Source organism: Callospermophilus lateralis, chromosome 17 (assembly GCF_048772815.1).
Source record: "Callospermophilus lateralis isolate mCalLat2 chromosome 17, mCalLat2.hap1, whole genome shotgun sequence".
Lineage (NCBI taxonomy): Eukaryota > Metazoa > Chordata > Mammalia > Rodentia > Sciuridae > Callospermophilus > Callospermophilus lateralis.
This window is the reverse complement of record NC_135321.1, coordinates 23,629,435-23,644,734: the sequence shown is the minus strand read 5'-3', so window position 1 is coordinate 23,644,734 and position 15,300 is coordinate 23,629,435. Positions and strand designations below refer to the sequence as shown.

Below are 15,300 nucleotides of genomic sequence, written 5' to 3'. Positions count from 1 at the left end.
CTGGCCAGCCGGTCGCCAGTCCTGCCCTTCTGGCTCAGGCATACCTTTCTCAGCTCGTCCTTCTCCCTGCTGTGGGCATCCTCCAGGACCCTACGCTCCGAGTGGGCTCTCTGCAGCTCCGTGCGCAGGCTCTGCACCTCCTCCTGCAGCTGCAGGCTGGCATCGGCCCCCTGGTTCTGCTGGTAATGCGCCAGCTCCCTCTTCAGCTTCTCCACCTCCATGGTGTGTATGGAGGTGACCGCGGACAGTTGCTCCGACAGGGTCTTGAACTCTTTGTTCTGTGGAGAATCAGAAAATGGGGAAAGGGAAGGAGGAGGGAAGAGAAAGACAGGGTTATTGGGCCAGGAAAGGCAGAGTGAAGGCAATAGAAAAGTACGTCCAAGGTGGAATTAAACTTCACAATCATTACATGCTCGAATGCTCGCCTGCCATCTCCCTAACAAAACTCTACTGTGAGCCCAGGAGAAACAGAGGGAAGCAAAAAATAGCAGCACTGGGATAAAAAAAAATAGTTCAAGGAGCTTTTATGAGCCCTCTCAGAGCTGGAAGCTGGCTGATGGCAGTTTGATTTCTCCTTTGGGTGGACAGATCCTTCCACCTGATTTGGAAGTTGCAGGAATGACGTAGCTGGCTCCCTGGATCTGCCGTCTTGGATTTTGAAGTTTCTCTGTCCTTTCACACCAAGCCCTCCTGCCCTTGGACTTGCTGGCACCAAGCGCTGCAACCTAATCACCAGCTCTGAGACAAAGGCCCCCTTTAGCATCCCTCTTCTAAGGGGCCTTGGGATCCCTCTTGCCACCTGTCAGGCTAGATTACCCGGGGTGCCTCCGAGTCGAGAGACTGATGCCTGGCAGAGCCTGCACCTGATGTGAGCCTGGCTCACTGGGTGCCTGATCACCAACCCACTCACGTTTTCCTGTGTGCCTGGGACCCCGAGAACCTAGTGCAAGGGTCAAATCCAAGTGTAAATGAGGGGCAGAGTTGTGGCTGTCAGAATCGAGAGTAACAGCCCAAAGAAGTTAGTATGAAAGAGTAGTGGCAGGGAAGGAAGGCTCTCCAAATAAGCAGGCAACAGCAAATAGTCATCGATTATTCTTCATGGCTGTCCTCTGCAGGAGCATCAGGTAGAACAAATACTGAGTAAAATACCAATAAGCAAGGACAGTGGGAATCAATGATTAATTTACATCAGAAATTAGACCTCCCAAAAAGCACTGAGGAAAAGTCAAAGGCAGGCCATTGGAGCCTGGACACCACCAGACGTGCCGTGGGACTGCGGGGCTGGGGCGCCAGCAGCAACTGCCCATGTGCATGCAGCAGGACAGGGTCCCCAGCATGGTGGGAATGCCCTGATACAACCTGCTCCCTGTGACTGCTCTGGCCGCCAGCCTCATCCTGAGGAAAAAAATGGTGTCTATTTAGGAAGACCGTCCCTGCCTAAACTACCCTCTTGGAGGTTGCCAATGGAGGCTGAGAGTCTCTGCACAGTGGGGATGGCAGGCTGGACTAGCTCCCTCTGACCTCTACTGTTCTGGGTTGGAAATAAGGCTCAGCTCATCTGTCACCTCGAGGTGGCATGTCCTGGGTCGTATCACCAAAGGTGGTAAGGATGACAGGGCTAGGGTCCCTGGTGAAGGTTGGGCATGAAGAGAGGCATGCAGGTGAAGGCAGCAGCGGGCACAGGCATGCCCTGCATTGCTGTGGACCTCAGCCACATAGCCTGCCTCTGGGAGGCCCAGCTCTCCTGATCCCGACACTGCCCAAGTGCAGGCTCAGGGATGTTGGGGTGACGAGCAGCTCAGGCTGGACAGACTGCTTGGAGCCCAGCTCTACCCTTGATCCTCCAGGAATGTGCACCCCAGCTTCCTCACATGTAAATGGGTGTAAGCCCACCTTGGAGGCTTGTCACCAAGATGTAGGGATAAAGCACTCAGCCCGCTGTCTGGATAACATCAATACACACCAGTGATCCTCACTGGCCAGGATTCTATAAGGAGCCCCTCAGAGAGGGGCTTGCAAGGCTCACGGGTGTGCATGGGGGAGTCCCCACAGCAAAGCCAGGGAAGCTCCTTATCTCATCCCACTGCATCTGAACATGACCCCTCAGGGTTCCAAGGCTGTGTGCCTTGTATTCTGGGTGTCTGGCTTCTGAAAGGGAGCCCCAGGAGGGGTTGGCTTCCTGTTTGTCCTCAAGCCTGCAGATGGCCTGGCTGTGCCCCAAGCCTACCACCCCTCATGGGCCCCATAAGTCCTCCCTGTGATGGGAGGCCAAGATCGCCAGCGCTGGTCTAGTCAGTGCCACTTGGAGACCCAGTCCTGCCCTGCACTAGTGAAGGCCTTTGCTGACATTAGGGGGCAGGGCTCTGGAGAGTTCTAGGCAGACACTAGTCCTCCTAGGTGGTCTCAAACATCCCGAATGGATGCTCACTCTGCTGCTGCTGTTACTGAAGCACACAGGTGAGGTCAGGCGAGATGTTGAAATGTCTCTGCAGGGTGAAGGGCAAGTCACCTGCCTGTTCGTCCAGGTGATGGCAGGGCCTCTCCTGCCTGAGCAGCATCTTTGTGTAACTGGAAGAAAGTATCACCCTCAAGGTGGGGAAACAGTTTTCCCTGTGGGTGGGCACAGCCCCAGAGGTACACAGCTTGGAACAAAGGATGCTACTTCCAGGGAAGGCTCATGGTCAGGTAAAGAACAGCAACTGAATTTCAGCCACACTTAAAACCAGGCCCCTTGTTCAGTGTACAACCAGAACTGTACAGAGTGATTCCCAATAAATGCTCATGGACTTGGGTTGGTGGGGGGAATAAGCAGATTAATGCAAGACAGTCTGCCCAGTGAAAAGCAGCATGTCCCCCACACAACGGCTACCAGTGGTGGGTGCTTGCTTCAGGCCACACACTGTACTATGCTCATGTATATAACTCATTCAAGCTTCACAACAAGTCCTATTTGGTATGGATTACTAACATCGCCCCCTACTTCTGATGCACAGAAAGGCCATAAAGCTGTAACTTATAACATGCACATGGTAACTGAATGCCTATTAAGTATAATGAAATCAGACTGACTCAGAGGCTGACGATCTATAGATTTGTATTTTTTCCATGTAAAACGCATTTAAATACCACCTTATATTTATAAGTATATAAGAAACTTGACTCCCATTTAAAAATTGTAAGTTCAACTGACCAAGTTATTCTTCATATGTGCTGATATAAAGCCAGGCTTTTGGCAAAGTTCATGGGCTCCCTCATTTTGGCTGAATAATATCACACGAGACCTATACCAGGGGCACTGTAATAAACGGTTCCAGGAAATGTCACTATTTATTGCTGAAGGCTATGAAAACCATGGGAGAATGTCTCAGCACCACGGACAGCTCAAATTCTCCTAACCATCTTCTCTTTCAGGGACTCTCAAAGGACTCTATGTCACTTGCTTGGGAACTTGGTGCTGAATCTGTCTTCCCTTTCTAGTTGGGGTGTAGTCTCAGGACAGGCATCTGGGATGCCACCTTAGCCTGGGTTTCCTCTTTCAGTCTCCTCCCTTGCTGACTCACGGCAGGGGTTGGGGTACTTGTTGCAGACTGTCTCCATGGACCTGGGCCTTGGTCCTCTTCCTCATGCTACTCTGACCAGTACCTTGGGACACCTTTGCCTCTGTCTTCCCTGACACATGCATGTCTTCCTTCCAGCTTCGAACCTTGCCTATGTGTCAAGAGAGCAGCTGCCTGAATCTTTTCCAAGAATCACAAGAAAAGCAACTCATAGATTGCTGAACAGTTGGCCTCATCTGCTAATAAAACCAGCAGCTCTGGAGAGCTGGCAGGGAAGAGGATGCTGATACCTTCTCTCACAGCAGGGTGGCAGGCACCCTGGACTCTGGGTCATCCTCTGACCCCACAGCACCCCCTGTAAATAACTGCCAGTCTTAAGGACAATGCTATCATATGAGCATGAACCCAAACCAAGGTTGGTGTCTTGTAGTGTGAGAGATCTAGCAATTTGGTCAGAGGTGGCAGACCAGGCCCTGAAAGCAGCCCATCAGTGTCAATGCCACACAGGCTACTTACTAGCTGTATGATCTTGGGCTGGTTGCTTACATTCTCTGTGCCTCAATGTCCTCATCTTTGAAATAAGTATATTAATATTGATCTCCTAGGGTTGTGGTGAGGATTAAATGAGTTAGTATGTGAGAACAGTGCCTAGCACGTAGGCAATATGGGGAGACACATGAGAAAGCAAGATCTCATCGCCCCTTGTGACCACCTGTGGCATGCAGGGCACCCTGCCCAGGTGACTAACCATCTTCTTCTCTTTCAGGGACTCTCAAAGGACTCTATGTCACTTGCTTGGGAACTTGGTCACTATTCACAGATGTTTGTTAGCAGGAAACTTAAGCCAAAAAGCTTAAAAAAATAAAAAAGTCCTTTTAAATCTGCTTCTCTTTGATGTTCAAACACACGGATTGTAAAATTTAGATTTATTTTTATCCTCTGAAGTTGACTTCAGCAATCAGCAAGGTCAGTGTACAGCCCTATCTGGAATCTAAGGGTCAGAGTGGCCAGCAAGCACACAGGGATCCTGGCAGAGGCAGCATCAAAGCCTCCACGTCCCTCTAAGTGTACTTTGCCCAGAAGGTCAGCTGGCAAACGGGGACTACTCCGTGCCTTTTCTGGCCAGTCGTCAACAACCCTTTCATTATCAAGCAAAACCAGAAACCTGGTGTTCTTTGCACTTGTTTTATCCACATGGCCAGTGCCAGAGACCAGACCCTCTCCTCTGAGCAGGTGGAACTTCTTCCCTCACCTGGCCAATTGCTGCAGGCTGACCGGGGCAGGGATCAAGTGTAGCCCATCCTATACCTGGGCCCTCTGCCTTGATTCTTTACTAAGGAGCCAAGTGGAACAGGCACCTTGGAGAACTCGCACAGAAAGCACAGTTCTGGGGTAACACCTCTTCTCAGAAACCTGAAACACCACTGTCATCTAGGCACTGCATTGGTTCAGCTGGTTTAGGTATAAAATGGCTTACTTATATTCCTGTTATTGGGGTCACAGTAAGTTTTAGAAGTGTCCAGTATAGGACAGGTGCAGTAAAACCAAGTCACCTCCAAGGCCATGGCTGGTGGCCCCAACTTGGTTTCTTTCTTCAGACCCCTACACCATCACACTATGTCCTTTCCCTCTCTCAGCAGTAACTGAAACCCTCCAGGGTGCTAACAAGAGCCTTGGCCTGAGGTCACCTTGACACCCTGCAGGAGCCAGGTGATGGTGAGCCTCTTTTCCATACTCAGCAATGACTATAGGAGGAAAGAACCGATGACAGTGTTTGCAGTTTAAAAAGAAAAAAACTAGCATTGCCCTCATCATGGCTGTGAGCAGAACCTAGGTTGTAATACCTCCTAATTCTGTGGCCTGATCTGCAATTTCCCCACCTGTGAAATGACCTCAAGTGAAATGAGTATTCAATGAGTGAATTCAGAGCACGCATCACAGACTGGCACAAGTGGTACCCAGCAAGTCATGATGGGGATCCATGCCATGGGTCCTAATGCAGGAAGATTCTTTCCCATAGCACAGCATTCCACTTGTGCCAAAGTTATCCCTCGTCCGCCTGAATCAAGGAGTTAGAGGGGAAGGAGGACAGGCCACTCGGGCCACCCGAGATTGAGTGTGTGCGTGTGTAAGCCTCATTCCAACCTGGATTTCGCCCAGGTGTATCTGCCCCCCAGGAGCATGTCCTGTGTTTGCCTTGAATCCCTCTTAGTACCACGCCCAGCACCCTTCCTGCAGGCTAACAATTCCTTGTTTGTTCAGCTGATGTGGGAAAGTGGCTTAAGCTTTCCTTAAGCAAAGAAGCTAAAACTTCCTGAAAGCAGTGATTATTTCTGGAGTTGGGAGGACTCCAGGGCAGAATCCTGCTTGCAGCAGTGCCAGTTCCTAGAGACTCCCTGCTTTCCTTGGCTCCCGGGCTTCCATTGCCCCTTTCCATATTTCCTCCCTTCAATCTCACCACCCATCCTTCCTCCCTCTCTGAGGACCCTTGTGCTCACATCAGCCCACCGGGAAAATCTAGAATCACTTCCCTATTGCAAGATCCTTAGGTCATTCACATCCAACCTTGTTCTGCCTGCCATGGTCAGTAACTGTTCTTATTGGTGGGGAGATACCTCGAGGACTTCTAGGCTTCCTCAAGTCTCTGGCACATGTCATTTCTCTCTCAAATATACCCTTGGCGCCCCACCCATCCTGACACCGGGGGAGGGAGCTCCTCACGCTGACCTGGTCATCAATCTTCCGCTGCAGCTGGACCACCTTGTTCTCCATGCCCACGTTGAGGCGTTTCAGGTGCTCTGCTGAGCGGGCCTCGATCTTGAGGGCCTTCAGTTCCTGCTTGGCCTTGAGCCTCCGGAAGGCACACTGGATGACGATGGCTGCAGCCCGCAGCCGCTGGAAATGCCTGCGTGCCATCCACCCCCGGGCGTGCTTCTGGATGATGGTGGCCTTGTGCTCCACGAGGACCTGGAGGGAAATGGCAGGCACATACACCCTGTGGGTTTGCACCACAGGACGGGAGCAAGGGCAGCTCATGGAACCACCTGGATGACGAGGCTGAGGGGACAGGCCCCCAGCGTCTAAGGTATTGATGGCTGTTTTATGAATGAATTGTAGTCAGGCTCTGCAGCCCAAGTACCCAAGGGAATCAGCGGTCAGACTCTTATTTTAGCTTTCTTGTGCTTTCTGTTTCCCTGACTAGGGAGCTACAGTCTAAAAACCTCACCATTTGGGGGATTTAATGATTAGCCTATTGATCTCTCCCCATATGACAGATGCAGATGCCGTCCTGGTGCAGGGGAACTAGAAGATACAATGTATAGTCCAGTGAGAGGTCCCAAAAGGTTAGTGGCTTATAAGTTAACTGCACATGAGTTAGTTTTCCTAACAAGTTAAAAGCCACTCAGAAAATCAAAGCATCAATATTCTTGCCTTAATACCCTGTAAAATATTGGGTGTTACATACCGGGTGTCACAGCTGCAAGACACCCAGTGCTTGCTCCTTGCACGTGCTGCCCCCTGCTGGTTACCTAAAAAATGTCACCTGCCCCTATCACAGGGGCATCATTACACCTTTGTCAGTCATTCAACCTTCTCCCATTGGCCTGGGACTCCATTATACCAGGTGCATCCACCATCACAGGGTCATGCTTGTTCTGTCATCACTGATTCAGTGTTTTAAGTTTATCATTTAGGAAAAAAAAAAAACAACCTCACACCTCTGATCATAGAAAGCACAAATATTCATTTTAGGAAAACAAACATCTCAGGCACCTGCTTCCAACTTGACTTTCCCATTAGCATCGTGCTTTCAGCTGCACAGTTTTTTGGCTGAAGAAACATGTGCTGATTGAGAGCTTCCTAACTCAGGATTTCAGCCTCGATGGAGTAACACAAAGAGCAACGGCCCAGCAGGGAGGTGACAGCAGCCCTCCCCTGGCCTCACCTCAGCAGGCTTCAGGCCTCTAATCTAGAAAGAGCTCAGTCTGCTGGGGCCTAGTACCACCCCCACTGTTCAAGTCTGAACAAGCCAGGTCAGTCACCAGGCCCTGCCACTGGTCACAGGTGCCCTCAGGAAGGAGACTGAGCTCCTCTGACCAGCTCAGGGGTCAAGGGGGAACGCCACCACACCACCTTCCCTCTTTGCAGGACTTTGGAAGGACTTGGTAAGAACATACATGTGAAGTGAGAGATTCAGAAAAAAGTAGCAGCCAACAAATGTTCCTGTGGGTGACACTCACTGCTGCTAAAGAGGGGACTCCAGCTGGCGAGTCCCTCAGGGCGGCCACTTACCTGGCGGTAGATTCTGCGCACGAACGTGGCCCGAGCAAAGGCCTGGATGACAATGGCAGCCCTGCGCACCCTCTGGTAAGCCAGGCGGGCCCTCCGCATGCGGTACTGCTTCTGGAGCACCACTGCTGCCCGAGTCCTTCGCAGGTGCTCGGCCAGCCTGTCGGCAGGAGAGGGTGAGTAGCATCAGGGAGAGCGCGCTGGCCAGCTGGCACCGAGGCCCCTGAGGTATCTGCAAAGCAAGCTCCTCCTCACCATGGTCCTACTGGGACAGCTCTCACTGTCCTTCTCAAACACAGCAATGCCTCAGGCACTTAATCCATAGGCTCAGAACTGTGGGGTTCCCAAAAGACTTCCCACCAGCATTGGCCTTAGTCTGAGTTTGACCCCCTCTGTGATCCTTACCCGACTACTCAGCTCCTGGGCAGTCCCCTGCAACACACCCTCGGTGCTCCCCATCCTCCATGCATTTACATTGCTGCTTGTGCCTCTCCAGGCTTGGGGATGCCCAGGTCTACATCTCAATCATTCTGCACCCCTAGATCTAGTTCAGGGCCCCACAAAGCAGGCAGTAGGCAAATATCTGAATGACTGAATCTCCTCAGGCCCCCACCTCTCCTCCCCATTTTCTCATCTCCCTAGGCCCTTTCCCCTGGAAGCCCTATGAGCATCTCTCCTTTCTTTCATCCCTGCATTCCCCATCTCATTTCCCAAATAAAACAGCCAGGTTGGTGCCTCCCATCCTTAAGAGTCTCATTCTGCTGCAGGCTCACAGCAAGTTTTCAGCCCAAGTCCACAATGTCCCATGCTAGAAAGGCCCTAAGAAATCATTTAGCACAACCTCAGAAGAACCATCCAGGCCAGATGCCTCATACTTATTGAAATGCACAATTCCCTAGTCCAGCTCCCTGTGCGTGCTTTCCTCGGATATGTGCCCCCGGATTACAGGCTTTCTGCAGGGAGAATTCAGGTCAGGTCTGTTACACTAGTGCACACGTGCTCTCTAGCAGAGATGGCTGAGCAGCCACTTGAAACTGACTCTCAAACACAAGATTTTGTGGCAATTACTGTCACTTCTCCACAGAAAATTCTTAGAGAAGGTGCCGACAGTGGATCCACCTGTGAAGGCCCGGCGTATCCCATGAGAGTCTGTGGAGGGGCCTAAGATATTGCTTACAGGAGGCCATGCCTGCCCCGGTGGACAGCAGAAGGGAACAGTGAAAGCAGTTTCCTCTGTGTGGTATCAGGCTGGTATAAATGTTGGGCAGGGGAGCCCAACTGGCATCTCGGCAAAAAGCCACTGTGGTTGGACAAGTCATACCCCGTCTGTACTAGATCAGTGCAGCAACTCATAAAATGTCCTCCTAGGACCTTCCCAGACTAATTACCAAACTCCAAGGATTCCAAAAGGTCCTGGTACACAGAATGAGGTTATGTGTAAGTGTACTGTGATGGAAAGGGTAGACAGTAGGTTTAAGTTTTTCTTTCTTATTTTTTTTTTTTTTTTTTTTTACTGTAGGGTTTAGGTAAAGAGGAAGTGATTTGTACAAAAACTAGGTTCTAGGCTGGTGTTGGTGGGATGGGGGCAGTCGGGGGGCACCCGACTTGGTAACTAGACCAAACTCCTGGGATGAGAGGCATTAGAGGGATGCTCACCCACTGGGAGAGCGCCCAGGAACAGACAGGGCTCCACAGAACCTGCTTTAATTATGGACAAGAAGTCACCTAGCTGAGAGGCAGTTGCCCTCTTCCCTGCCCCAGATACACCTGGGCTTGCTCACCTGCGGGCCAGGTATCCTCGGCAGTACTTCTGCAAGGTTAAGGTGGCCCTCTTCAACCTGCGGTACTTCACCTTCTGCAGCCAGCCCCGGACGGTTTTCTGGATCATGATGGTGGCTGCTCGGAACTTGTCGGCCCGCAGTTTCTCCAGGTAGGCCACTTGGCCTGCCCGAAAGAAGATCTTGGTGCGGCCAAACTGGAACTTGTCAGGATCCTTCATGGGGAAGGGAGAAGAGCTGCCTGGTCATCAGTGATCAGCGTGGCAGCCTGCCCTGTGCCACCCAGTTCTTCCCACTAGATCTCAAGTGGCCCTCCACACTCAGCACTCATTCGACAGTGTGTCCCCACTACATAACAGGTGCTGAGTGAGTCACCCAGGATGGGCTGTAAAGATGACTGCCTGGAGGAACAGACATCGAGGCAAGGGCAACAGAGAAGCCAACAAACCAGTGATAGGATCAGGGAGAAAGTCAAACAGGGGGTTTTTAAAAATGATGCAGAAGACAGGCCCCTCGGGAGGTACTCTTTGAGCAAAGATCTGAATGGACCCAAGTAGGCAGCCACGGAGAAGTAGCAAAGAGGAACTCTTCAAAGGAGCAGGGCAGATGCTCACACCCTGTGCTGGTAACAACCCAGGCATGTTGAGAAATGGGAGCCAGGACGGCTAAGCATGGGCGCTGAAGGTGGGTGGATGTGAGGAACCAGTCATGAAAGGCCTGGCAAGTCTGGTACAAGGTTGGGATGGGAGCCATGTGTTGGGGGTTCTGAGCAAAGCACTAGCCTCATCTGGTCAATGTTTTAAAGATTATCTTTAAATGGCTGCAGTTGTACACAAATTACAGAGTATAAATAATCACCAAATAAAACTATTTTTTGAACATGTAGTGACTATCTGAATTATATCTATTAAGTTAAAATTAGTTGCCCTTCCCTGCATTCACCCCAGTGGATGAGGAAAGATGGCCAGAGGGCTATGGATAAGCCTGGAGAAGAACACTGAGAAAGTCAATCCATGAAGTCCTGAAGCTCTGCAAATCCACTGCCATCCCACATGCTCACTGGCATGAAGCCCATGGCAAGATGAGGGACTGAGCCAAGTCTGTGGAGGACACACAAGAATGTGCTTCACACCGGCAAATGGCTCTGAAGGAATGCTGGGCCATCGTTCTTCATGGGCTAATCCCTATGCAGGTCTCATGCCTATGTCTGCTTGGGGTCACCTCCAGGGGGCCTGGAGCTCATACTGAGACACAGGGCTGGATGGGCCAGGAAGCTTCCAGGCAGCAGATGCCATGCTTTGATTGCTACCCTGTGTGGGGAGAGTCCTGCTCAGCAAGAGGGGTCAGAATCGGGGACAAGCTCAGCTACTTGGTTTCAGCAGAATCAGAGGAGGGGGGGGCACTGAATCCCAGGAAACACAGCATGCATGCTTCATTTGTTATTCTGGAAATAAATAGGAAGGGGTGATGTGGCCTTCACCAACAGGACATTTAGAGGATCCCACCTGCTCCAGTCACCCAGCAGCCTGCTCTTCATACTCTTCTCCACACACCCACCCAAGTGCCTCTAATTCCCAGAACTTACTATTCTGTTAGCATATTATTGGATCAAACATCATCTTGTGTTAATTTTTCTCCAAGATTCAGACTGAGGGAGCTGAAAGCAACCTTAGTGATCCACTCCAAGCCTTCCTGTTGCTTCACAGATAAAGATGCACCTTCCTCACAAGGTGAGCCATTACTGCAGGTTTCTAATCATGATGGGCTCATCTAGCTAGTCCCGCACAGCCACCAGCACTAACTCATACTTCCTGTGACAACCAGGAATCATGGTAGGGACACAGCCACAGTAAGAGCCTTGCCATTTTCCCATTCGCAGTCTTGGGAAATGACAGACAAACCTTCAATTGCAACATGAGGGCATAAAGGCATTAAAGCCAGACAGGCATCAAGCACTGCTGGCCCATAGAACATGGAGTAGCTAACTCCCCCCAAGGCCAAGAATGGGCTTCTCACACCAGGAAGTATCTTAGAGCTCAGTTTGGGAGGAGACTCTGGGCAGGCAGGTAACAGAGAAAAAGCACTTCAGGCAGAGGAAACAGCATGTACTCGTTAACTTGCCTTTAGGCAAGTCATTTGTGTGTTCATCCCACAAATGTTTGTGGGCTCCCTGTGTCATACCAAGTGCTTGTAAGTAGGGGGGAGCGTCGATGCAGAGACAGTTCCCCTAAAGGGAAGGCTGCATGCAGCTGAAACATGGGATAGCAAGGACATGGGCTCCAAGAGTGACATAAAGGGCTATAGTGCTGGGTCCAGGACAGCAGGAGAGCAGGGTCAGCCATGAAGCTAAGCACCAAGAAGTGGGCAGGCTACTCCTCATCTGTGAAGAAGCAGCTGTGCCCAGCAAGGCCCAGTGGTCAAAGTGCATCAAGGAGTCAGGCCCCAGGCAGTGGCACTTGGTCCCATTAGCAGGAGGGGAGCATGGTATAGGTGTGTGTCCCTTTAGGAATAAGAGGTTCTGCTAGTAACCTTGGAGAAATCCAGAGGGAAGCAGAATAAAACTATGACCTGGGGAAGAGAAGGCAGCCACATGGTAGAGGGATCCTTGGCAGTCCTGGACTGCACACCGAGAGGCCAGCTCTGGTACCAGTGAGGAGGAAGACTCCTACCATGTTAACCAAGGTCAGTCGACCTGGAACAGATTGATCTCATCCATGAGAAAAGAGATGTTCAAATGGACACTGACAAATGAAACGCAGCCAAAACTTCAGCTAACCAGAATCTGACTAAACAACCCTCAATTAACCAGACTATCATCATCTTTTTTTTTTTTTTTTTTTTTTTTTTTAAAGGGTGGGGGTGGCAAAGGTGAATGGTATTTGGGCTCTATGTTTTTAAAATGCTGGTTAAAACCATATTCATTTAGTACAGTATTCTGCACTGTCTGTCCAAAGCTACAAACTTGAGTAGCCAAAATGATGTTAAGATGAATAAATTTATGAAATAAAACACAAATTTAACTCCGAATTATATGACGATAAACCATTCCGTGTGAGTAGATTTTCTAGCAAAATACTTGACATTTAAAAAATTTTTGAGGTAATTATTTTATCACCTTTTTAAAAGGAAGATTCTTGACATGATTTAACACTTTAACAAAACATTATCACACTCTTCTACTGTTTCTGAATTTTCTTGAATTATTGAAATGTTTAATAATTTTCCTCTATTAATTTTGTTTCATAGTTCTCCAGTCTCAACTGTCAGATGTGATTTCAGGTTATTTAAAAAAAACACACAAAATCCTTTACTTTATCTGAAACAAGTATCTGAGGACGACCCGAGGCTGGCTATGCAATGACAAAAACAGTTTTTTCTCTCTGCTGACCTGGGCTCCAGATCTGAGACCCCACCAGGTATACATGAGCCCAGCTATGGAGGAGCCAGAGATGGCAGCCAGGGGGAGTCTCCTTGTGCCCCTAGTGAGCTGTACCAACAACTCCATTTTCCTGTGTACCAAGATGTGAAAAGCCTAGCAGATCCTCTCTATGGGTGAAATGTATGTAGGAAAATCCACTAAACATCTCCTACAGGAGTTTCGAGGAGGATGAAGGCAAAAGCAGCAGGTAACCCCCACCCTCCATTCTCAGGGTCTCCTGGTCATACTCTCCCTGGAGCCCAGCTCACCTTGACGAGGCTCTCTAGGACAGACCTGCAGATGGCCTTCTTGTCTGTGTTGGCAAGCTCCCTCTTCTTCACCAGCACTCGGTACCGGTTGAAGAAGTCATGGTAGGTCCACCTGGAGAGCGAGCAAAGGTGTGTCAGGTGACAAGTCCTTGTCTCTGGGCCACAGAGGGGTCATGTGTGACCTCAGACGCCATCTCATGAGGTCAAAATCATTCTCATGGGAGCAAAAACCAGTCCCAGGAGAGTCTGGCCCTCCTACAGCCCTTTGAGGATTTCAGTGGGTCGTGATTCTTGGAGTTGGGGCTGGAGCACTAGGGGTTAAGAATGCATCTGGTTAAGCACAAGCAGAGTCTCCATCAAAGCACAAGGAATTCCTCCCCTGCAACTGCTGTCAGAGGCACAGGGTCACAGCTTTGCTTTTAGAACATTGGCTTTCTTCTTATAGAACAGACGCTGTTCATTATAAACGTTTTTTAATACAGAAAAGTATACACTAGCAAATAACAAGCACCCATGTCCTAATCCCTAGGGACAAATTTATTCATATTTGATCAAGTTTAGAAAGAGACATTTTTCTCCCCAAAGTTGGTTTTGCTCACAATTCCTTTTTTCTCCTTACTATAGTGCCCTATAAAGATAGCACCCAGCACGTCACACAACTGCAGAGACTTATAATCCACTATTTATGCAAGGAAGCAGTGTTTTGTGTTCTGGCGGAGTGTCTTTAAGAGGGCCTTAAGTTTATCCTTCTGCTTCTGATTTCTATATTAATGAATGCAGTCGTCACTGTTCCCTTAGCAGGGCCGACTTGCTCATGAGAACGCCAGGGATCGCAGCATGCCCCCAGCTCAATTCCATAACCATTTTCAGAGATGCTTGCAAGCTTGTAACTACACACTGAATCAACCCACTCTTGCCTCGAAGGACAGTTTGTCTATGTTCCTCCAAATGTCAATATAGTGTACCCCCACCCTTTGCTACATCCTTGTCCCCGGGAGGTGCAGCCAGCCCTAGCTATCATCTTCAGAGGTATCAAGAGGACTGACATGCCCTGTCTCCAGGGGCACTTACTGTGTGCACCTCCTCTGGGAGTCAACAGGTGTTGTGCAGTTCCATCGCCTTGCTGGGGGACCAGCACAACTCAGGTTGGTTCATTAACACTAAGATGTCACTAGAGTGTCAGCAGGTGGTATCCCTTTCCCTGGGGGTTCTTGGCCTTTAAAGGGGGTCCCCTTTGGAGACTCTCTAGAGAAATGTGCTCCTTAGTGTCAGGACCCCTGGGAGGCAGTGAGGCCACACCATGCTCTGGGAGGGGACTCCCTGAGAACTCTTCTGCTTCAACTCCAGGATCTCATGACAGCCTGGGCCACAAAGGAAAACGGAGGCTGAGCTCCCTGCTCTTCCCCTCTACCTTCCTCCGTCATGGTTACCTTCCTCGGTTTGGTTTTATGTTAGATTGCTAACATAGCCGTGGGTCTCCGAGAAGGGGCGAGTAGAAAATAACATTTTCCCCTCATCTTTCTAAGCTTTTTTCTTCTATGTAGCATGGTTGGTTAGAGATTGCTTCCTTTAATAAAAGCTTTTGTGAGCTAGCACTTACCATAAAATTTGGCCTTTTAAAGTGTACAATTCAGTAGTTTTTAATACATTTGCAGAGTTGTGCAACCAGCCCCAGTATTGAATTCCAGAACATTTTCACAACCCCCAAAGGAAATCCCATTGCCCTGGGCCAACCTTGGCAATCCTACTGTCTCTATGCCCCTCAGCTTTCAACTGGTTCTGTCACAAATGTAGCACACTGGGAATGAGGGAAGCATTCTGCTTAGAGCTCCTGGGTCTTTCCAAGGCCTGCTCACTGTCTGTGCAGACTACCTTCAGAAGGGAGGGCAGAGGACACTTAGAGCTCCTGGCCTCTGCTTATGGCCAGGAAAATGCTCCTCCATTCACTGAGCAGAAACTTCCTCACCTTCCAGTTTTGTGGAGGGACT

General features: G+C 49.9%; 1 protein-coding gene across 1 annotated transcript in view; it reads right to left on the bottom strand.

Moving 5' to 3' along the window:
- The window catches only part of Myo5b (myosin VB), a 194,017-nt gene that overhangs the window by 57,129 nt on the left and 121,588 nt on the right, over window positions 1-15,300 (bottom strand). The window contains exons 18-22 of the mRNA XM_077105607.1: window positions 13,313-13,424; window positions 9,629-9,840; window positions 7,851-8,007; window positions 6,285-6,524; window positions 45-278 (exon numbers count right to left, since the gene is read on the bottom strand). Of these exons, the coding sequence (XP_076961722.1) occupies window positions 45-278; window positions 6,285-6,524; window positions 7,851-8,007; window positions 9,629-9,840; window positions 13,313-13,424 (955 nt within the window). The remainder of the gene's footprint in view (window positions 1-44; window positions 279-6,284; window positions 6,525-7,850; window positions 8,008-9,628; window positions 9,841-13,312; window positions 13,425-15,300) is intronic.